The sequence below is a fragment of the Gymnodraco acuticeps genome, unplaced genomic scaffold, assembly GCF_902827175.1.
Source record: "Gymnodraco acuticeps unplaced genomic scaffold, fGymAcu1.1, whole genome shotgun sequence".
Classification (NCBI taxonomy): domain Eukaryota; kingdom Metazoa; phylum Chordata; class Actinopteri; order Perciformes; family Bathydraconidae; genus Gymnodraco; species Gymnodraco acuticeps.
In genome coordinates this window covers 157,987-183,548 of record NW_022989821.1, presented here as the reverse complement: position 1 = coordinate 183,548, position 25,562 = coordinate 157,987, and the positions used below count along the sequence as shown (strand labels likewise).

Below are 25,562 nucleotides of genomic sequence, written 5' to 3'. Positions count from 1 at the left end.
ATAGAAGCCCCCTAGCAAGGCACCTCGAATCCGCCAGGGTTCTTATGAGGAAGGACTTAGCCGCGTCCACCCTCAAAACATATGATTTCACTTGGAGAACGTTTGCGTGATTTTACTTTTCCGTAGGCATTACACTTAAACCTGTTCTCATCTTCACCGTGTGCGCCTTCATGTGCTACTGCGCCACTGATCACCACCTCAAACCCCAATACATCCGGGGCCTCTTAGCAGGAGTTCAGTTTAATGTTCGCTGTTTCGATCCCGGCTTTCCCAGCCTGTTCGCAAACCAGTCAGTCAAACTCATTCTCAAAGGTCTTATTAAAACGTTTCCCCCCCGTCTTAGACCGGAGACGTCCTATTACACTCTCCACTTTACGCCTTATGCTCTCCAAACTTAGAAGTGGGTTGTTCTCCCCTTATATCGATGCGTTACTTGATGCTTTATTTCTCCTAGCTTTTTACGCTTTCCTCAGACCAGGTGAATTTACCACAGCTTCTCTTACGTTCGATTTCAAACGAGACGCCAGCTTTTCTGACATATCCTTTCACGCCAGCCATTTTAGCTTATATCTTAAGCACTCCAAATGCGGCGGCGCCTGCTCCATCATCGCCGCCCGCAACGACTCCCAGTTCTGCCCTTATAAATCCATGATCAAATTCCTACAGCTTAGACCTACCTCTAATCCTCTCTCACCATTATTTCTTATCTCAGGGAATTTTCCCTTAACTCAACGACAGTTCAATCACTATTTAAAGCAAGTTCTCATTAAATCCGGGTTATCACCCCTTCTATACACGGGGCATTCATTTAGAATAGGTGCAGCTACTTCCGCTGCTAATCAAGGCGTCTCATCCTCATCCCTGCAACAACTCGGACGGTGGTCCTCCTCCGCTTTCTCATCCTACATTCGTCCGGACCTCAGTGCCGTGCTGGCTATCCAAAGGTCTCTCCAACCTTAAAATTGGTACGTATGCATATAACTGGTGGTGGTTCTTAGCATGTCAGCACGTATGTTCGCCCCGCGGCTCTTGTTTATTCTTGCCATGTCTAACCCTGTATGTCCAGGTCGCAACCTTCGGGTCTGTATAAATGTGTCCCTGCTAAGTCAGGTTGCCCCGCACGTCCGGGAAGCCCTGTACGTCCAGGATGCCCCGTACGTCCGGGATGCCCCGTACGTCCGGGAAGCCCTGTATGTCCAGGATGCCCTGTATGTCCAGGATGCCCCGTACGTCCGGGAAGCCCTGTACGTCCAGGATGCCCTGTGTGTCCGGGACGCCCTGTATGTCCAGGATGCCCTGTACGTCCAGGATGCCCTGTGTGTCCGGGACGCCCTGTATGTCCAGGATGCCCTGTACGTCCAGGATGCCCCTTACGTCCGGGAAGCCCTGTATGTCCAGGACGCCCTGTATGTCCAGGATGCCCTATACGTCCAGGAAGCCCTGTACGTCCTGGAAGGATGCCTGGGAGGCATCAGTATGTCTAAATTCCCACATGTATTAACCTCTAATTTCATCCATAGATTTCCACTGCATCCCACAAGGTAAGATTTCTTCACGTTCAGTACTTCATACTTCACTTCTTTTGGGGGTTCATCGGAAACGGTTCTTTCCCTTCCCGAATGATATCCTACAAAACCTGGGCCTAATCGCCAAACACCATTTCATTCACTTGTTATAAACGGTCATCATTATGTTTCATTTATATAATGTGACCGATAATAAACATGTATTCCATACATCACGTCTCTCCTGATTGAAATGAAGCTTAGCGCAAGTTCAGGCAGGAAGACCTATCACTCCGTATTGCACTTCATGGCAATACTCGCTCCCTTCACTAGATGACAGGGAGCGCCACTCCTTAGCTAATCTGAACAACAATAATCTTTTTGAAGAATTTCAGTCTGGCTTCCGCTCCTCACACAGTACAGAGACGGCCATGGTTAAAATCACAAACGATCTCCTAGTAGCAGCTGACTCTGGGCTCTTATCGATACTCATCCTCCTTGACCTGACTGCAGCCTTTGACACCATCTCACACCAAATCCTCCTTGACAGATTATCTTCCATTGGTATCATTGGCACATCCCACACCTGGTTTAGATCTTTCCTCTCCGGTCGTACTCACTTTGTCCAACTCAAACACTTCAAATCACAGTCCCATCCAGTCTTCACTGGTGTTCCTCAGGGTTCTGTCTTGGGCCCCCTCCTATTTATCATCTACCTCCTACCTCTCGGCCATATCTTCAGAAAATACGCAATCCAATTTCACTGCTACGCGGATGACACCCAGCTCTATTTTTCCACCAAACCCACTTCCACTCTCCCCCCCACTGCCCTTTCCGACTGCTTACTGGAAATCAAATCCTGGTTCTCATCCAACTTCTTAAAACTCAACAGTGATAAAACTGAGTTTCTCCTAGTTGGCTTCAAGTCCACTCTGGCTAAAACTGACAAATTCTTCCTCACTATTGACAATTCCACAGTCTCACCCTCCCCCCAAGTTAAGAGTATGGGTGTCATCCTTGACAGCACCTTATCATTTGAAGCTCACATCAACAACATCACTCGATCTGCCTACTTCCACCTCCGCAATATTAACCGCCTCCGCCCGTCACTCACACCCAACAGCACCGCCATCCTCGTCCACGCCCTCGTTACGTCCCGTATCGATTATTGCAACTCCATCCTCTCTGGTCTTCCTCAGAAATCCCTACGTAAGCTCCAACAGGTCCAAAACTCAGCCGCCCGTATCATCACCAGAACTCCTTTCATTAATCATATCACTCCGGTTCTCCAACAACTCCATTGGCTCCCCGTTAAGCACCGCATAGACTTCAAAGTGTTGCTCCTCACCTTCAAGGCCCTTCACACTCTTGCCCCTCTATATCTCTCTGAGCTCCTTCACATCTACACTCCCTCTCGTACTCTCCGATCCTCCTCTGCCTTCCAACTCACTGTACCTTCTGCCCGCCTGATCACCATGGGGTCACGAGCCTTCAGCCACTCTGCCCCCCGTCTCTGGAACTCTCTCCCACAAGACATCCGCAATATGGACTCCCTCCCACCCTTCAAATCCAGCCTGAAAACACACCTTTTTAAACTGGCGTATTCTATTTCTTAATCTCTGCTAAACTGATTGTTGTTTTTAAGTCTCTGTTATTTAAGTATTTTTTTAAGTCTTGTATTACTGTGTGCTCTTCTTTGTTGATTGTTTTTAATTATGCTCTGTAAGGTGTCCTTGAGAGCTTTGAAAGGCGCCCATAAATAAAATGCATTATTATTATTATTATTAACCTATCACTTCTCTCCATTCACAAGCCTAATTATCGCACCTGTTAATCCCTCTATATATGCTCTCCCCTTTTCTATCAGCTGTCTTCCAGGTGTCAACGCGCAACCCTCCTCCACCCCTTCGCCTCCTGCTTCCAACTCAGGGCCAAGCTTAACCTTCTCCCTTCCAACCGGACCTAACCACTTATCACCACCACCAGTGTCTAAACCCAGGGGGGTTCATCGGAAACGGTTCTTTCCCTTCCCGAATGATATCCTACAAAACCTGGGCCTAATCGCCAAACCCCATTTCATTCACTTGTTATAAACTGTCATCATTATGTTTCATTTATATAATGTGACCGATAATAAACATGTATTCCATACATCACGTCTCTCCTGATTGAACTATAATTCAGGATGTCTCATATATCAATGGCAATGATAATAATTCATATTTGATCAAGGGCAGTGAAAATATTACTTCTAAAAAAAAAAGTGGTCCAACTTGCTCCAGTAAGTTGATCCAGGTCAGGGGGTAAATTGAACCACTGTTGGGTAAATTGACCAATTCACTTTTTCCAGTTTAAACCTGGGCATACCTACGAAAAATCTTAAAGGTAACTTTAAACAATAAATAACAAACCAAATACAAGTTTAGTTTTTCAAATATTTTAATATAAATTTCGATTGAATTGATTGATTTTTTTTTAACATGTTAAAAGGAAAAGTAATCATACAAATGGTGATACAATTTCATACAGCTTACCAATCAAACACAGGATAAATTCAACTTTACATGTAGCCTACAATGAGCTCTTATTATCAACTGGGCCTACTTTCATTCTGCTACTCCACTGGCTAGCTACCATTTTAGAAAAAATAGCCTAGCTTAAAAATTCAGAGTCATCTTTAGCTTAATGATTCACATGGTTTAATACGCTGCCAACATATACAATGTATGTTTTTAAACCTGGATACATTTTGTTTGACATGACAGCCGATATAGCTGATATCTAGAAAACTGACTTTGACAAGCAAAAAACGTTTTTTTGTAAAAATGTTTACTTACCAGACCACAATGAGCATCTCTCTGTCACAGCCAATGAGAAATGGGAGGAGCTTGCATAAGTTCTGGTCACGTGATTACAACTATATAGCGTTGCCTGGTTACAAGGGGTGGTTCAATTTACCCACTCGCTCAACTTACCCCCTTCTCCCCTATGGGCCAAGAGCTAAAAGACGGTTAGATAAAAGTTTTCACTCTTTGATATTGTAGCCTAAAATGACAAATTATTGGTTTTGGCTAGACTAGTTTGACTGAAATGTTCTATATAATCTGATGACTAAAAAAGACTCAAATGTCAACAGTTTTCATTAACAAAAAGTAGACTAAAATAGTTAGTTTTCTAAAATAAGACTAAAATGCTCAGACTTTTAGTCGACTAAATCTTGACTAAAATAGTTAATGTTTTCTTTGACTAAAATAAGACTAAAATGCTCAGACCTTTAGTCGACTAAAACTTGACTAAATAAAAACAGGATGAAGGTGACTAAATATGACTAAAACTAACAAGGACATTTGATACAGGACTAAAACTAAATAAAAAAATAGCTGACAAAATGAACACTATGAGTGACCCATGAGAACCAAAAGCAGGTGTTTCATGTTTGGAGACCTTGGTCCACATTTTAAATAAGGGGCACAGATGACATAACCACAGGGTGTTGTGCTACGATTGGGCCGAAGTGGGCAAACACAAAATGAGGAGTGTGATAAGAAAGTACATTTGGTTTGAAACTAAGTGGGGGGGGGGGGGGGGGGGGGGGGGGGGGGGGCGGTCAGGTGAGGGGAACAAGCACTGTGGGGCTGCTGGGATATAAATTTGAGCCGAGGTGTGTGTCCAGGAGTCTTCTGAACATTCACCTGACACCATGAAACTGCTGGCTCTGCTGCTGTTGATCGGAGCTGCTGGTAAATACACAGTAATACAATAGTGTTAATTTTGTCAGCAATTTTTTTATGTAGTCTTAGTATCAAATGTCCTTGTTAGTTTTAGTCATATTTAGTCACCTCACCTTCATCCTGTTTTTATTTAGTCAAGTTTTAGTCGACTAAAAGTCAGAGCATTTTAATCTTATTTTAGTCAAAGGAAACAGTAACTATTTTAGTCAAGATTTAGTCGACTAAAAGTCTGAGCATTTTAGTCTTATTTTAGCCAAAGAAAACTATTTATTTTTGTTAATGATAACGGTTGACATTTGAGTCTTTTTTAGTCATGAGATTATATAGAACATTTCAGTCAAACTAGTCTAGCCAAAACCAATAATTTGTCATTTTGATCAAATGTATTTCACAATAAGATTATTGTGCTGTCCCCGGTATATGTGTAGTGTATATAACTCAACAGCCAGATAAACTCCCTCCGTACACCAAGACTCTGAAGACGTGAATCCTTTGCCCACAGGTTTAATGATATAAGGAAAGTGTGAAACTAAAAATAAACAAGACAAAATATAATCAATTCTATGATCATTTCTACATACACAAATATGCACAATGTATATAAATCAACACAGCTTTAACATTAATTGAATTGCCTTGTTATATTTACTGTAAGCTTTTTAATGTATTTATTGTAATTCTAGAACTTAAACAGTTATAAATGGCATCATATTTTAAACATATAATCAGCCATTTGTACATGTATTCATTTAACTCTCCTTGCATTAGCCTTGTACAATATTGAGACAACTCGGAAGATCTCCAGCATTAAACACCACAGAATACAATATTTCCTAAAAATAATCATCTGTAATTGTTAATAACACAAACATAAACAATACTTACATACGATGCGATCAAAGGCATTAAGACTATGCAGATGTAGCTGGATTTCTAACAAACAATAACACATTGCTCACAGAGCCATGCTTTGCCTATTCCTCTCTAATGATCACCTGACACACCCATCTGATGATGTCATCCTGATTCTTAAAAGGACCACGACTAGGCACAATAGGCACACAAAGAATAGCCCAGAAAATGCAAACAAGAGTAAACTTAGCTGTAACAGAACAATTATATCTTATCCTTATTTGATGAAAAACACAGATTGAATGATTAAGAATGCAGCTTTGCAGAGAGTATCTGGTCAGGTTTGTGGTGTTTTTACCAGCTGTGTTATGGCCACATTAGCCGCGTTCACACCGTGTACTTTGCAGTACTTAGTGCCCCGGCACTTATTACCCCAGGGCACTAAGTACCAATCGCGTTCACCGTGACACCCAGTGGTGTAGTGGGGATTTTTTTACTGGGGGGACGCTATTTTAATTAGGTCGTCCCAAACAATGCCACACAAGTGCGCATGCGCGCAGTGCACTCACAAAACGGGCAGACAGGTCCACAGAAACTACCGGTATGCTTAGTCCTACTTTAGTTACTGTACTGCAAAAAGCAGACGGCGCTGCGCTCAACACACACACAGACTCAAAACCATGGACACACTGGCACATAGGTTACATAAACAATTTATAGGCCTAAATTGCATAAGCTACAGTATTGCAACTAAGCAGACAGTGCTGCTTCTCTCTCTCTCTCTCTCTCTCTCTCTCTCTCTCTCTCTCTCTCTCTCTCTCTCTCTCTCTCTCTCTCTCTCTCTCTCTCTCTCTCTCTCTCTCTCTCTCTCTCTCTCTCTCTCTCTCTCTCTCTCTCTCTCCACTTTCAAAATCTATTTAAAACTCATAACAAACTAACAAAATGTCCAAAGTTGTCCTGAAATTAACTTATTAAATAAACAAAACGAAAAATATAGCCATACTTATGCAAACAACATTGAATCTGGACTTGACATTATTTTGATTAGGCCTAGCCTACATTGCAAATAAGCAGACAGCGCTGCTTTTCACACACACACACACACACACACACACACACACACACACACACACACACACACACACACACACACACACACACACACACACACACACACACACACACACACACACACACACACACACACACACACACACACACACACCTTGGGTTTTGAAGACTGATAAATCCGAAATGGATGAACAAACTTTGCAGCCCAGTTTCCCAGCTTTGCAGTCTATCCACGGGTATGCCTCTTGTTTCCTCCGCCACATCTCCTCCGTCCATACCTCTGGGAAAGGTGAGCTTGAGCTAGCCAGGGGAACGTTGCTAGCGCAGCTAACGTGCACGTTAGCTAGCATTATCCACGTCTTTAGGCGGCTCTTCTGATGATGTAAAGGACTGGCTTATCTAAAGTTGAGTAGCACTTGAAATGTTTGGCTCTATGAAACCTGATGTACTTATATGATTCTGTTTTCTTCAAGGTTGTGTCTTCCTGGTCGAATGTACTTATTGTAAGTCGCTTTGGATAAAAGCGTCAGCTAAATGCAATGTAATGTAATATTACTAGCAGCTTCACTTGTAGCTTCGGTGCTGCTAGCCTCTTTCTTCTTGTGAATTATATTCTTTTTAGAAAATAAGTCAAGTAAAACATGTTAGCCTGCCATTATAGAGCTTTTTCGTTAGTGTTCTTGAGGGAAAGAGCTGCCGCAAAATCGGCGGGCGCAGCGAGCTGGCTCGCCGTGGGTGTGTCAGTGACCACGGGGTCACGAGCGTGATGATGAATCATACTTTTTTAAGGAAATCGTTTTTATTTTTTATTATAATTACTGTGAAATGTATTATGTTTTCGTCATTATTACAACAAATACACACTTGCAACTGATAACACTGGCAATGATTTTATATTTATTAGACTTAAAAAAAAGATCATGCTCCAAATAAGTGGGGGTACGGCGTACCCCCGCGTCCAACACCCACTACACCACTGACACCGGAGTACTTTTCCCTGAGGGAAGATTACGCAAATGAGCCACTGACGTCACTTCGTCTTCTTCTGCTTTGGGTTTACTGGCAGGCTGCAAACAACTTCATGGCGTATACTGCCGCCCCCGAAGTCCCCCAAAGTCCCCGGCCTTCCGAGTAAATCAATAGAACGCCGACACCTCCTCATCACTCCACCGCTCCCATGTTTTTTGTGTTTTGCCATAAGTTATTCTCTCTCCGTTGGTGCGCGAGGCTAATGCTTATAATGCTAATGCCACAAATACAATGGCGGCTTCACAAAACCTTTCAGAGTTTTACGGGGCGTGGTTTGCAATTCGCCCAGCCAATCAGAACTGGGGCACTTTTTCCCCCCAGGATAATACCTCCTCTCTAGCAGGCACTAAAAATGGGGGTAAAAGTTCCCGGCACTAAGTAGGCTACTCTTTTTGGTGTGAACGCAACATAAGGGGTAGCCTACTAACGGAACTAAAGGGGAAAAGTATGGGGAAAAGTACTCCGGTGTGAACGCGGCTATTGCTTCCCTTCTGATAAAACAATGCATTCGCTTTTTTTCTCCGCCTCATTGTAGCGAAAATTGGCCCAAATATCGTAAACCATACTGGTTTATTTATTTATTTATAACATTTCCGTCATAATCCATTATTACCCCGTCGGGTCTGTACACAACTCGTCACTCACTCGCGCTGACTGGGGGGGGGGGGGTCGAATATTCGGTTAACGTGACCACTGCTCCCAAGCCCTGTTGTTGCCATTTTCCTTTCTGTTAAATGAGGTTCGTTAGATCTGAGTCTTCCTGACGGTTCATATTGTGCCGCTGCCCGGTGTAATTCAAATGTACCGCCGCGTGCAGCACAGACACACAACTGCTGCCCAGCCGCAGCACCGGAAAAGGAGCTGCTGGGAGAAAAACTGACTATCAGATGTAACTTTAATCTTGATAATAGTTAGTTTCCCTTCGTCAACAGCAGCAACAGCAGCAACAGCAGCAACAGCAGCAACACCTGCAACACCGGCAACACCTGCAACAGCAGCAACAGCAGCAACAGCAGCAACACCTGCAACACCTGCAACACCTGCAACACCTGCAACACCGGCAACACCGTCAACAGCAGCAACACCTGCAACACCTGCAACAGCAGCAACACCGGCAACAGCAGCAACACCTGCAACACCTGCAACAGCAGCAACACCGGCAACAGCAGCAACACCTGCAACACCTGCAACAGCAGCAACACCTGCAACAGCTGCAACACCTGCAACACCTGCAACAGCAGCAACACCTGCAACACCGGCAACACCGTCAACAGCAGCAACACCTGCAACACCTGCAACAGCAGCAACACCTGCAACAGCTGCAACACCTGCAACAGCAGCAACACCTGCAACACCGGCAACACCTGCAACAGCAGCAACAGCAGCAACACCTGCAACACCGGCAACAGCAGCAACACCTGCAACAGCTGCAACACCGGCAACACCGGCAACACCTGCAACAGCAGCAACACCTGCAACACCGGCAACACCTGCAACAGCAGCAACAGCAGCAACACCTGCAACACCGGCAACACCGGCAACACCTGCAACAGCAGCAACACCTGCAACACCGGCAACAGCAGCAACACCTGCAACACCGGCAAACACCGGCAACACCGGCAACACCTGCAACAGCAGCAACACCTGCAACACCTGCAACAGCTGCAACACCTGCAACAGCAGCAACACCTGCAACACCTGCAACAGCAGCAACACCGGCAACAGCAGCAACACCTGCAACAGCAGCAACACCTGCAACAGCAGCAACACCGGCAACACCGGCAACAGCAGCAACACCTGCAACAGCAGCAACACCTGCAACACCTGCAACACCTGCAACAGCAGCAACACCCTGCAACAGCTGCAACACCGGCAACAGCAGCAACACCTGCAACAGCAGCAACACCGGCAACAGCTGCAACACCGGCAACAGCAGCAACACCTGCAACAGCAGCAACACCTGCAACAGCTGCAACACCTGCAACACCGGCAACAGCAGCAACACCTGCAACACCTGCAACACCTGCAACACCGGCAACAGCAGCAACACCTGCAACAGCAGCAACAGCAGCAACACCTGCAACACCTGCAACAGCAGCAACACCTGCAACAGCTGCAACACCGGCAACAGCAGCAACACCTGCAACAGCAGCAACAGCAGCAACACCTGCAACACCTGCAACAGCAGCAACACCTGCAACAGCAGCAACAGCAGCAACACCTGCAACACCTGCAACACCTGCAACAGCAGCAACAGCTGCAACACCTGCAACAGCAGCAACACCTGCAACACCTGCAACACCGGCAACACCTGCAACAGCAGCAACAGCAGCAACACCTGCAACACCTGCAACACCTGCAACAGCAGCAACACCTGCAACACCGGCAACACCTGCAACAGCAGCAACACCTGCAACACCTGCAACACCTGCAACAGCAGCAACAGCAGCAACACCTGCAACACCTGCAACACCTGCAACAGCAGCAACACCTGCAACAGCAGCAACACCTGCAACACCTGCAACACCTGCAACAGCAGCAACACCTGCAACAGCTGCAACACCTGCAACAGCAGCAACAGCAGCAACAGCAGCAACAGCTGCAACAGCTGCAACAGCAGCAACAGCAGCAACAGCAGCAACACCTGCAACACCTGCAACAGCAGCAACACCTGCAACAGCTGCAACACCTGCAACACCTGCAACAGCAGCAACAGCTGCAACACCTTCAACAGCAGCAACACCTGCAACACCTGCAACACCTGCAACAGCAGCAACACCTGCAACACCTGCAACACCGGCAACACCTGCAACAGCAGCAACAGCTGCAACACCTGCAACACCGGCAACACCTGCAACAGCAGCAACAGCTGCAACACCAGCAACACCTGCAACACCTGCAACACCTGCAACAGCAGCAACACCTGCAACAGCAGCAACACCGGCAACACCTGCAACACCTGCAACAGCAGCAACAGCAGCAACAGCAGCAACAGCAGCAACACCTGCAACAGCAGCAACACCTGCAACACCGGCAACACCTGCAACACCGGCAACACCTGCAACACCTGCAACAGCAGCAACAGCAGCAACAGCAGCAACAGCAGCAACACCTGCAACAGCAGCAACACCGGCAACACCTGCAACACCTGCAACAGCAGCAACAGCAGCAACAGCAGCAACAGCAGCAACACCTGCAACAGCAGCAACACCTGCAACACCGGCAACACCTGCAACACCGGCAACAGCAGCAACAGCAGCAACAGCAGCAACAGCAGCAACACCGGCAACAGCAGCAACACCTGCAACAGCAGCAACACCTGCAACACCTGCAACAGCAGCAACACCGGCAACACCTGCAACACCTGCAACAGCAGCAACAGCAGCAACAGCAGCAACACCTGCAACACCTGCAACAGCAGCAACACCTGCAACACCTGCAACACCTGCAACAGCAGCAACAGCAGCAACAGCAGCAACACCTGCAACACCTGCAACACCTGCAACACCTGCAACAGCAGCAACACCTGCAACAGCTGCAACACCTGCAACAGCAGCAACACCTGCAACACCGGCAACACCTGCAACAGCAGCAACACCTGCAACAGCTGCAACACCGGCAACACCGGCAACACCTGCAACACCTGCAACAGCAGCAACACCTGCAACAGCTGCAACACCTGCAACAGCAGCAACACCTGCAACAGCTGCAACACCTGCAACAGCAGCAACACCTGCAACAGCTGCAACACCTGCAACAGCAGCAACACCTGCAACACCTGCAACACCGGCAACACCGGCAACACCTGCAACAGCAGCAACACCTGCAACAGCAGCAACACCTGCAACACCGGCAACACCTGCAACAGCAGCAACAGCAGCAACACCTGCAACACCGGCAACACCTGCAACACCTGCAACAGCAGCAACACCTGCAACAGCAGCAACACCTGCAACACCGGCAACACCGGCAACACCTGCAACACCTGCAACAGCAGCAACACCTGCAACAGCTGCAACACCTGCAACACCTGCAACACCTGCAACAGCAGCAACACCTGCAACAGCTGCAACACCGGCAACACCGGCAACACCTGCAACACCGGCAACACCTGCAACAGCTGCAACACCGGCAACACCGGCAACACCTGCAACAGCAGCAACAGCAGCAACACCTGCAACACCGGCAACACCGGCAACACCGGCAACACCTGCAACAGCAGCAACACCTGCAACACCGGCAACACCGGCAACACCTGCAACACCTGCAACAGCAGCAACACCTGCAACAGCTGCAACACCTGCAACAGCAGCAACACCTGCAACACCTGCAACACCTGCAACAGCAGCAACACCTGCAACAGCTGCAACACCGGCAACACCGGCAACACCTGCAACAGCAGCAACACCTGCAACAGCAGCAACACCTGCAACACCGGCAACACCTGCAACACCTGCAACACCTGCAACACCTGCAACAGCTGCAACACCTGCAACACCGGCAACACCGGCAACACCTGCAACACCTGCAACAGCAGCAACACCTGCAACACCTGCAACAGCTGCAACACCTGCAACACCTGCAACACCGGCAACACCTGCAACACCGGCAACAACCGGCAACACCTGCAACACCTGCAACAGCAGCAACACCTGCAACACCTGCAACAGCAGCAACACCTGCAACAGCTGCAACACCGGCAACACCTGCAACACCTGCAACAGCAGCAACACCTGCAACACCGGCAACACCGGCAACAGCAGCAACACCTGCAACAGCAGCAACACCTGCAACACCGGCAACAGCGGCAACAGCTGCAACAGCGGCAACAGCTGCCACAGCGGCAACAGCTGCCACAGCGGCAACAGCTGCCACAGCGGCAACAGCGGCAACAGCGGCAACAGCTGCAGTTCCCCGTGAAGATGGCAGGATCATTGGCGGTTATGAGTGTTCGCCTCACTCTCGTCCATACATGGCCTCCCTCAACTACGGGTACCACTTCTGTGGCGGGGTGCTGATCAACAACCAGTGGGTGCTCTCTGTTGCCCACTGTAGGTACAAGTAAGTAAACATTGATGGGTTTTAAATAAATAAATTAAATATGCGTTTTGGAATTTGTTCCAAAGGTCTTTAGTTTTTTTATAGATTATCTTGCTAGACATTTATGCATTTTTTTGTCTTCATTTAAAAAAAATCTAAATATCAATCAATGAGCATGGATCGCAGACATGTTAAATGTGTGTTTGGCTTTAAATATTTAAAAAAAAGAGTGTGGTCTTTGAAAAATGCAGAACATTTAGAGATTAAGAGTGTTGTAGAGATATTAGAGAACATAATAGTGAAAGCTTTCACTGCTTCCACATGTTTCTATAACGTTGTACCTCCTCTATAAGTCCCTATTCCATGCAGGTCATTCTGGGCGATCACAACTTGCGAGTGTTTGAGGGAACAGAGCAGCTCATGAAGTCCAACACCATCATCCGGCATCCTAGGTGAGGGAAACATTTAAAAAATCCCCCTCTTCTTCTCTTTGAATACCCAAAATTGGAGAGGAACAGCTGCTGTCTAAAGCGTGTTTTGTATTTTCTGTATGCAGCTATGACTACCAGACTCTGGATTTCGACATAATGTTGATCAAGCTGTACCACCCAGTGGAGGTGACGGAGGCGGTCGCCCCCATCCCGTTGCCCACAAGGTGTCCCTATCGGGGGCTTTCCTGCTCTGTGTCCGGCTGGGGTAACACCAACCTTGGAGGAGAGGGTGGGTTGATTATTATGTGTTGTATTGTACAGCTTAACAACAGATGTATAGGTCACCTATTATGCAAAATCCACTTTTCCATGTCTTTTATGCATGAACATGTGTCCCCTGAGATTCTGAAAGTTTCAGGACAAAAATGTTGCTCACTTTCTTTCCTGATCCATTTATATAAAAAGCTGTCTGAAAATGAGCTGATCAGATGTTGGCTTTTTTTTCCTTATTTATTTATACAGGTATAACATCTCATTGAGACACAAGGTCTCATTTTCAAGAGAGACCTGGTAACACTACCACACAAAGTTACAGACAGACTGGACACTAAACCTCCTGTGTGTCAAAGAATAGATTTCAAAATACTGCTGCTGGTTTATAAAGCACTGAATGGTTTAGGCCCAAAATACATTTCTGATCTTCTGCTAAATTATGAACCATCCAGATCTCTCAGGTCTTCAGGGACTCGTCAGCTTTCTGTCCCCAGAGTCAGAACTAAACATGGTAAAGCAGCGTTCAGTTATTATGCTCCAAATATCTGGAACAAACTCCCAACCTGCAGGTCCGCTGCAACTCTTACTACTTTTAAATCCAGGCTGAAGACTTGTCTTTTTGTCGCTGCTTTTAATTGAAACTGAGCCGTTGTGTTCATCAGTAAAGTGGAACTTCTGTGTGAACTATTCATATCTTAAACTGCACTGTAACTTTTTATTCATGTACTTTTTTATTCATGTACTTTTTTTTCATGTCTTTTTCTTTTATTATCTTTCACTGTTTTTAAATGCCTTTGTCTGAATGTCTTTCATTTTTGTAAAGCACCTTGAATTGCCTTGTGTTGAAAGGTGCTATATAAATAAACTTGCCTTGCCTAAATACAGAGGCAACACTAAAGGTTCAAGGTTCAAGGTTCTTTATTGTCAAACTAACATAGCTAGTGTAATTATGTCGTAAAATACAACATCGTAAAAAAGTAGTCATTGAAATCCATATACAGTAGTCAGATATAGCAGGTGCAAACACCCACAGTTGATTTATCCAGCTTTTAATTAATTAAAATTTGTTTAAAATCCGTGATTGGTATCAAACTGGTCAGCTTAAGTTCCTGCTGAAGTGTGTTCCAGGTCGAGGGCATGATATGGCTTTTTCCCCAACACTCACTTTATGATGTCATAACAATTTTTTGGCGGTATTTACTTGCGGTACCGAGGTGGGCCGGCGGTACCGGTCGAGAGTCCCGGGCTATTTTTTAGTCCCAGTCCGCGCCTGTCTGAGACCTATATATATTGATGAAAAACAGTATAATAGGGGACCTTTAATGAGACCATCCCAGTGAACAGGTCATGATGTTGTTTTCAAACCTGTTCCCACTCACCTCATGTTTAAATACTCCTGTCTGGTAAAAGGTGGGGTAGGTCATTTTGGGGAAACCAGCTCGCGCTAGAATTTGAAAATACACAGCCGGAACAAATCTGCTACTTCCTTACAGAGCCCCTCCTCCAACAAACACGAACGCGCACATGACCAATGAGGGCACGAGATAAGGTTGTGCACAGATGGAAGGCTGACAGGCAGGTAGGCCATCCAGTTATTTTAGCCGGGCCGGCTAAAATGATTGGTCATGCTTTTTACAGTATACGGCTTCCACAGAGGAAATTTTGTATGGATTTTTTGTCGAAGCACTTAAGATATTCATTGCTATCGGGATGTTAAGAGCATTCCATGGAATATAACAAAAAGTGTATCTCGAGCCGGTTTCTCAAACCTACCCCACCTTCAAGATGGATTACCTACACTGTGAAAAATAAATATACTTATTTTATATTCAAGACTTTGTTTCTGGGTCGTGCATTTGGGTTCATCAGTTTGTGTCGAGGTCCTGACATAACGAACTGACCAAAAATTGACCGAGCCGACCCAAAAGCGCTCCAGACTGCTTTGTTTGCCCAAGGCAGTTTAATTCACCAACATCAAGAGCAGCTAACAGCTATTGGGCACGGAGTAAGAGGTTTGTCGGAACGCCAGGAAGGTTTGCAGACCGCCGTAACCGCGGCAATCAGCTGGCGACACAGCTTCAACAGATCCTCACACGTCTAGAGACTCCAGATGTGCCGACGGCGCCACGTCCCGTCGATCCTGCAGCTGGCCAGGCCGAGGTTCGCTCAGCATTTGTTCCACTTCGGTTGGCATCACCAGAGAGGTTTTCCGGGGAGTCTGGAAACTGCAGAATGTTCCTGGTCCAGTGTGATCTACACTATAAACACAACCCAGCGGCGTTTGTTTCCGAGGAAGCCAAGATCGCCTTCTTGGTCTCCCACCTCACCGGCAGAGGTGGGCCACGGCTGAATGGGCTCAAGACTCTCCCATATGCAGGTCGTATTCCGCTATTTACGACACAATGATGTGGGTGTTTCGATCAGACTTCAACCTCCAGGGTGGCCACCTGGACTCATATGCAGATAAAACAGCACTCCTACCCTGTCATAAATTACATTCAACACAGACAATTGCACACATGTATTATCATTGTATCAGAACTGATTAGAAGATTCTAACTTCTTCTGTTCATTAGTTATGCCCATTATCTTTGGGCAGTGTCCATGGGCGTTTCTTTGCAAGGAATTGTAATGTTTTTGTCAAGATTACACATATACTGTATTGTAGTGCCGTGAAAAGAGAGTCGGAGGCGGTGTATTAAGAATGGAGTTCCAATCTTTATTATCCATTACTTCAGAGAGGTTAACACATGCACTGCTCTGCCATGATGAGCTAGCAGGAATGGCAGCTAAAGCTACAGGTGTTCCCCACTAAAGGGTCCGTGTGGCAACACAATAAGCAAGGTGAATTATGTCCAATAACGTGTCACCACACAAGCCCCCCCAGAATTCACACATAAACAAAATCAGCATGGCGGGGAGGAACGACACGCCGACCCCCACGACTCCTGAGCACGGGAGTCGGAAAAGTGACTCCCGCCTGTGCGGCCCCCGGAAGGGGAGGGACCGGGACAACAGGTCTTAAATCCGTGACAGGGGACGAGGCCGGGGGGCGGCCCCGTCGCGGAGGTCGAGCCAGCACCACAGGCTGGTCCAAGTCCAGGTGAGCAGCCTTCACCCGGTCAACCGAGACGTGCTCGGCCTTGCCACCCAGGTCGACCACCAGGTGCTTGTCCCCGTGCTCCAAGACCCGGAAAGGCCCATCATAAGGGGGCTGCAGGGGGCCTCTGTGCGCATCGTGCCGGATGAACACGTGCTCCGCCGAGCGGAGCTCTGCGGGAACCTGGGACACCTGAGTACCGTGCTGAGTAGTAGGGATCGGAACAAAGGCCTCAGCGGCGTCACGCAGGAAAGCCCGCTGGGCCGACGCCGACCAGGGAGCCGATGCATTTGGGAGGAAATCCCCCGGAACTCTCAGCGGCTGACCGTAGACCATCTCCGCTGTAGAACACTGCAGATCTTCCTTAGGTGCGGTCCTCAGGCCCAGCATCACCCAGGGCAGCTTGTCGACCCAGTTACCGTCCGTAAAGCCGGCCTTGAGGGCCGCCTTCATGGAGCGATGAAAGCCCTCGCAGAGACCGTTAGCCTGAGGGTGGTAAGCGGTAGTCCTGTGCAGCTTAACCCCCAAACCGCCTGCCACAGCGTTCCAGAGCTCGGACGTGAACTGAGAGCCCCTGTCTGAGGAAATGTCTGACGGGGTGCCAAAACGACACACCCACGTTGCAATGAAGGCCCGGGCAACGTCTGCGGCTGATGTCGAAACGAGCGGAACCGCCTCCGGCCAACGGGTCGTCCTGTCCACCATGGTGAGGAGGTAGGAAAACCCCTGAGAGGAAGGCAACGGACCAACCAGGTCAATGTTGACGTGATCAAACCTCCTCTCAGGCACCAGGAAACGCTCCAACGGGGCCTTCGTGTGGCGGTGCACCTTAGCGCGTTGACAAGCCACGCACTCCCTGGCCCAAGTCCTCACGTCCCTTTTCAGTCCTTGCCAAACGAACTTCGCCGCTACCAAACGGACCGAAGGTTTAACGCCGGGGTGTGACAGGCCGTGCACAGCCTCGAACACAGGACGCCTCCAGCTGGCAGGGACGACAGGCCGCGCCAGGCCCGTAGAGACGTCACACAGGAGAGTAATGCCCGCGTCGCCGAACACCACGTCCTCCAAGCGCAGCCCCGCGCTCTCCACCTTCAGGGCCTGGACGCCGGGATCTGTGACCTGGTCTGCCGCCATGCGAGTATAGTCCAGGCCCAACTGGACGGCACCGATGACGACCCTGGAGAGGCAATCAGCAACCAGGTTCGACTTGCCAGCCACGTGCTTAATGTCCGTAGTGAACTCCGATATGTAGGACAGCTGCCGCTGCTGACGTGCCGACCAAGGCTCCGCCACTTTTGACATGGCAAAGGTGAGCGGCTTGTGGTCGACAAACGCCGTAAATTCACGGCCTTCCAGCATGAAACGGAAGTGCCGCACGGCCAAATAAAGTCCGAGGAGCTCCCGGTCAAAGGCGCTGTATTTGCGTTCTCTAGGCGTCAGCTGGCGGCTGAAAAAGGCGAGCGGCTGCCAAGCGCCCTCCACCCACTGCTCGTGCACTGCGCCGACCGCGTAGTCTGACGCGTCCGTGGTGATGGAGATGGGAGCCGTAGATGATGGGTGTGCCAGCAAAGCCGCCTGAGCCAACGCGGTCTTGACCTCAGCAAAAGCGCCGTCCGCCTCTGCTGTCCAGTCGATCTCCTGGACGGGGGTCTTGCCTTTCAACGCTTCATACAGCGGCCGCATGATGTGTGCGGCCCGGGCGATGAAACGGTGGTAGAAAGTCACCATCCCCAGAAACTCACGGAGCGACCGGGCTGTGAGCGGGCGAGGAAACGCCGCAACAGCCTCCACCTTCGCTGGCAGAGGTGTCGCACCGCCCTTGGTGACGCGGTGCCCCAGGAAATCGATGTCCGACACCCCGAACTGGCACTTTGCAGGATTGATGATTAATCCGTGTTCGTTGAGCCGTGTGAAAAGGGCTCGGAGGTGGGACAGGTGCTCCTGCACTGAAGCGCTGGCGACGAGTATGTCGTCGAGGTAAACAAACACAAACGGCAGGTCCCGCAGCACCGAATCCATCAGGCGCTGGAACGTCTGAGCGGCATTCTTGAGTCCAAAAGGCATCCGCAGGAACTCAAAAAGTCCAAAAGGCGTTATCACTGCTGTCTTGGGAATGTCCAGTGGGTGCATGGGCACCTGGTGGTATCCACGCACCAGGTCCACCTTGGAAAACACCCCCGTACCGGCCAGATGCGCCGAAAAGTCCTGAATGTGCGGCACCGGATAGCGGTCAGGCGTAGTGGCGTCGTTGAGTCGGCGGTAATCCCCGCACGGGCGGAACCCGCCGTTCGATTTGGGAACGACGTGCAGGGGGGAAGCCCAAGGACTGTCGGAGCGGCGGACAATGCCCAGGCGCTCCATGGTTGCGAACTCCGCCCTCGCTACAGCCAGCTTAGAAGGGTTCAACCGCCGGGCCCTGGCGTAGACAGGAGGCCCCCCGGTAGTGACGTGGTGTTCCACGCCATGCTTAGTGGTAAGCGCAGAGAAGGTGGGTAGCGACAGGTCTGGAAACTTGGCCAACAGTCTGAGAAACGTGTCTGCACCTGACAGCGAGCCTGACAGCCCGTCGTACGCTGCGCTGCCAAGTGTGCACACGAGGGAAGAAAACGTTAAGGCATCAACCAAACGCCTATTCTTAACGTCCACTAAGAGTCCATGAGCACACAAAAAATCCGCTCCGAGGAGGGAAAAATAAATGTCCGCTGTCACAAAATCCCAGCTGAAACGCTGTCCTCCGATGCACAAACACATAGGCCTCACGCCGTACGTGCGAATGGGACTGCCGTTAGCCGTCGTCAATCGCGGTCCGTGCCCCCCACGGGCGACGTCTTCACTCGACGCTGGAACTACGCTCCGTTGAGCGCCCGTGTCACACAGAAACAGGCTCCCCGAAACGCTGTCGCTGACGAAGAGGAGCCTGCACGTGCCGCCGACGCTCAGAGCCACTACTGAGCGCCGGCCCCTCCGTTTCCCGGGGGTTTGTAGCTGCACGGAGCGATGCATCTCTTCGCCCTTGTCCCGAAACGTGCGTGGTAAACGCACTCTCCGGTGTCTCCACGCCGGCTAGCCACAGCCGTGTCCGGCCTCCGCCACGCTTTCTTGACTGCCGGTGGGCCGCTGAGCGTCGCGGCTAACGTCTCTGCCCCGGGCTGTTGTGTAGCCAGGAAAAAACGATCCACTTCCTCAGCCAAAGCACGGGGCTCCGTGACAGGCGTGTTGGCCAGCGCCGTCTGTACCCGGGGAGGCAAGTGACGCAGGAAAATCTCCGTGAATAAAATACGGGGATCTTCCCCCCCTAGCAGATTTAGCATGTTCTCCATTAGCTGGGATGGCTTGCTGTCTCCTAGGCCTTGAATGTCAAGTATCTGGCGGGCCCTCTCCTTAGCAGATAAGCTAAATGTCTTAAGGAGAAGGGCCTTAATCGCCTCATATTTGCCAAGATGTGGGGGGGCTGCGATGAATCCCACCAACCTGGATGACGTGGAGCTCCCCAGCGCTGCTACCACATGGTAGTATTTTAGGTCCCCGTCACGGACCTGTCGGCAGGCGAAATGTGCCTCCACGTGTGCGAACCATGCCTCCGCGGTGTGCTCCCAGAATTCCGGCAGCTTTATGAAAACATCGCGCTCAGCCATGTTCGTTAATTTTCCGGAAACTTTCTCGGAAAAGTCAGGGTCACCAGTGTAGTGCCGTGAAAAGAGAGTCGGAGGCGGTGTATTAAGAATGGAGTTCCAATCTTTATTATCCATTACTTCAGAGAGGTTAACACATGCACTGCTCTGCCATGATGAGCTAGCAGGAATGGCAGCTAAAGCTACAGGTGTTCCCCACTAAAGGGTCCGTGTGGCAACACAATAAGCAAGGTGAATTATGTCCAATAACGTGTCACCACAGTATCATGTTAGTTTCTGTCCACAATCACACATGGCATGCTGAGTAGATTCGTCTGAATTGATCAACATCGTCCCCTTGAAAAATCAGCTCCAAAGCCTCAGCTGTAGTAAACTTCCTTGCCATACCTCAGTTTACTTTCAAACCACTAACATTTTGTTTTCGCACGTGGAATTATACCGGGGCTGCGTTCGGATAGTTTAAAAATCAGCTCCTAAGTTCTAACCCTATCACCTATTCCTTGACCTCTGAGTGAAACGTCACGGGGTTAAGGGATAGTGGATAGGAGAATTCAAAAGGATTTAGGAGAAGAGACTGCGGTGCTTTAGAGAATCCGACTGCACTTTCACTATCCGACGTGTTTATGATGCGCCAGCGGACGTCATTTTGTGCATCTGCTGCTGTGGGGAAACTATGGAAACTACAGTTTTCTATACAGCGGACTACAACATGGATGTTTAATAAGAGCGAGGGACTACTGTAAACTCATCTAGAGACTCTGCACCGTGCTCTGATGCTGTTGTGTTATGCTTTATGAACGTGGACAACAGAGAAACATATTCTACATGACCAAAGTTGGAATTGAAATAAAAAAGGAAAGTGAAACTTATGCTCGTCACCCTCTCCCTCCGGTCCACATTAATACAAAAAATGATCCCAGTATGATTGTATGAACTATGAAAATATCTTAAAATCAATACAAATGTATTTATTATAAACGTTAGTCTTTAACACCTATCACTGTGTACATCACCATTCAAACATCTTTTAAAAGTTGAACAAACCCCACACAGCTCAGTGAAATGTTGACTTTATTTGATCATTTCAGTAAAAACTAACGTTCATATTTCTCTTTTTGATTATAATACTGATGAACGTTCAAAACAAAGCACTTTGGCAACTTACCACATACGTTTTAAAAAGCTTAATAAGCACCGTAACTTTCATGATATAATTTCTCCGTCATAATCGATTGTTTCCGTGAACGGCCGACTGTTGTGTGACGTCAAATGCTGCGGCTGCAAGGCATTGTGGGGCAGCATTTTCTCCTCTCCTTTCGCTTAGGGAGGTCCAGTGGTTCCTAAGCTAAAGGAGGTTATAAAGGAAGTTTGAAACCTCCTTTCCTATCATCTAGAGAATTCGAACGGCACTTATCATGGCTGCCACTGAGGGACTTCCGGGTAATTTCACTCCGTTAGGAAGGTTGTCACTACCCGATCTGCAGCTCTGCCCGATCTGCAGTGTGCATGATGGTCCGCGATATTGGACAACTCCGGACGGGAACCCAAGTAGGACAACATTGACACAGTGGCTTTTGGCAAAGCTCAAAAGGAAAACTCGAGAGGGATGAGTTATTGTTATTACAACGTGACTCAGGGGCGGACTGGGGGGAAAAAGTGGCCCGGGGATTAATTGACAGACAGGCCCACTTAATGCGCGGCATGTATCGGCCGGCCGGGGACGAAAGTATGTTACTTAACAAAAAACCCTATGCATTGTATGTTATTTTGGACAATTATTCATATAGTAATCACATTACCTGAGCCCTTGAGTTGCCTAGAGCAAAATAGTTACGGCATATATTTAGTGATTTTAATGTTAACAGATCATTGATGCAATAACATTTTGACCCAATTTGCCTGACTTGACACATGGAATAAAACATGGGCGTAGGAAGCATCCTCAATGTGGGTGAGACAATTTAACAGGGGGTGTGGGCAGGTGGTGGACCTCACCTCCTCTAGGGGGGTCCGGGGGCAAGCTCCCCCGGGAAGATTTTTTTTTAAATGTTGAAGTTAAATGCATCAATCTGGTCCATTTTGAGAGCAACATTAGGGACTAAATCTATAGGGGCTTGGACTGTGAGCCGTAGGGTCGACGGTTCAAGTCCCCAACCAGACCTATTTGGAGTGTGGACTTCTACTTGGAGAGGTCCCAGTTCAGCTCCTGCCGTGGTGCCCTTGAGCAAGGCACCAGACATCCCCCTTCCGCCCTCACTCCCATTGCTCCGCGGGCGCTGTACAATAGCTGCTTACTGCTCCTAGTACTAGACTCCTGGTACTAGGATGGGTTAAAAGCAGAGAACACATTTCACTGTGTGTGCTGTGTGCTCTGCATGTGTGACCATTAAAGAGGGTTTCATCCCTCCCAATTCTTCTTCTTCTTCTTCAACACCCATATAAAACAGAACTGTAAACAGATTAACTTTTTCTTTCAACATTTATTTGAACAGCAAGTGGAGGCAAAAGTGACTGCACCCGAAACAATAAACCTGCTAGCTAACTAGCCTAAACTCAGTAACAGAATGTGGGCAACACGTTCTTCTCCACAGCCGCGCGACCTCTGAGTCAGACATCACTTCCCCCATTTCTATCCTACGGGTACAGCCGTACAGCCACTCCCCCTGAACCCTGTTGTAACAACATAATACACTTTTTGGGGATGCAGCTTGGGATGTGAGGACATGGCTTAGAAAGGGCGTGTCGCCTTCTGTCCTGCCAGTGTTGGCAGGACATTAATTAAAATGTCGAACTCAGACTTCATTTTAAGGACATTTCGGCCAGGGGTGTAGAGCTATATTTGTTTAAGCACCGGATTGTCAAAACAGGAGATTGTGTGCACCAGTCTGCCTTGATCTATGTATTCATGTCTGTGACTCTCACAGTATCTGCTGCCCGCAGCTGTTTTATAGAAGGAAAACCTCCTTCACTTCATGAAATCTCTGCAGCACCAGGAGGCAGCGGGAGGGTTAACTCAGCCTCTGAGAAGAGGAGCGCGCAGTGCCTTTCACACACCGCCTTTCACGCACCGCCTTCACTGTGTTTACCTTCAGAATCATTAGAAAGGCTAAAGAGCGGTGTGGCTGATGTGTTTTAACCACACACACCTCTACACACACACACGATTTAAACGCAGACTTTTGTTCCTCCATGTTACGTTGTTATTGTTTCACTGAGCGGACCCGCAAAAAAAATTCAAACGCTCCCCTTTTTGGTCCATCTGCGCGGTTGTGTGCGCTGTGATGATTCGGCTGTACCTTTAGTAATGAATATTAAATGTTGTGAGGAAATCTTTCCACCAATAATTCCAATAAGTAATCCAACATGTATTCACTTCAGGTTTACGAAAGTAACTGTAATCAGATTACTCGTTTTTCAAATGTAACGCGAGCTGAATACAGTTACTTGATTTTTGTATTCTGATTACATAACACCGTTACATGTATTCCGTTACAACCCAACCCTGGCCACACCCCACTGGGCTGGGCTGGGCCGGAACACTTACAAATGTGGGCCGGTAGGATTTAGGTAAGCAAAAGAAAAAAAGGGAGTGGCCGGAACACTTACAAATGTGGGCCGGTAGGATTTAGGCAAAAAAAAAGAACTTTTTTTTTTTTGGCCCTCCGGCCCACACACAGCACCGGCCCACCGGGGAAACTCCCGGTATTCCCAATGGCCAGTCCGCCCCTGACGTGAGTTCACTATTATTTAACAACTCTTTTTATTGGGTTCTTTTATTTGGGGTTAAGTACATTGTCATTATTCATACTGAATACATATTTACTGTGAATGTGTGCAAAAATGTATGGCATATGGCTGTCTAACAGAAGTTAAATTCATTCCTCACTTATTCTGACAATGTACTTAACCCCAAATCAAATAACCCAATAAAAAGAGTTGTTAAATAATAGTGAAGTCACGTTGTAATAAAAATAACTCATCTCTCTCGAGTTTTCTTTTTGAGCTTTGCTAAAAGCCACTTTGTCAAGTGTCCTTCTTGGGTTGCCGTCCGGAGTTGTCCAATATGGCGGACCATCTCGCACATGCGCACTGCAGATCGGGCAGAGCTGCAGATCGGGTAGTGACTGTTGTCACTGTCACTACCCGATCCGTCCCCCTGCCCGATCGGTACTGCGCATGTGCGAGATGGTCCGACATATTGGACAACTCCGGACGGCAACCCAAGAAGGACACCTTCACAACATTTTAAAATCTGACAGCCTTTTCCTTAAAAATAGTTTTTTAGGAGTTTTCTATGACGTCCTCTGTTGTGTATGTTACAGTGTACATGCCCACCCTCCTGCAGTGTTTGAACGTGCCCATATTGGACCAGCGGGTCTGTGAGAACGCCTATCCCGGCATGATCTCCCCCAGGATGGTGTGTGCCGGATACATGGAGGGAGGCAAAGACGCATGCAATGTGAGTTTTACAGTCACTTTCTCTCAGATGTGTGTGTGTGTGTGTAAGAATAAATCACATGCTCACACACTCTGTGTTTCATCCCCAGGGTGACTCCGGCAGCCCTCTGGTGTGTGAGGGAGAGGTGCACGGCCTGGTGTCATGGGGTCAGGGATGTGCCGAGCCAAACTACCCCGGGGTCTACGTCAGACTGTGTGAGTTCCACTCCTGGTTTGAAGAGGTCCTGGCAGCCAATCCCTAAAGAAATTACCAGTTTATTTTCTTCACTTCTCCAACTGGTTCACAGCCCTGGTTTTTATTGTTCTGTCTTCTCTCTGGTGCCAATCAAGACTCTTAACACACATGTGCCAGAATGTTGAAAACTGAATAAAATCACTTGGTATTCACTTGTCTGTTCATAATGTGAAAACATACACCAATCACTTATAAGCTCAAGTAT

At 48.2% G+C, this 25,562-nt stretch overlaps 1 protein-coding gene across 1 annotated transcript; it reads left to right on the top strand.

Moving 5' to 3' along the window:
• Nucleotides 1-10,048: 10,048 nt before the first annotated feature.
• Nucleotides 10,049-25,390, top strand: LOC117558029 (ice-structuring glycoprotein-like; the record flags this gene model as incomplete). Its single annotated transcript, XM_034233992.1, has 6 exons — nt 10,049-11,201; nt 12,940-13,249; nt 13,582-13,680; nt 13,785-13,948; nt 24,987-25,123; nt 25,212-25,390. Coding segments are annotated over 6 exons (2,016 nt in total), but the record flags the coding sequence as incomplete, so codon positions are not given.
• Between the last annotated feature and the right edge of the window lie 172 nt (nt 25,391-25,562).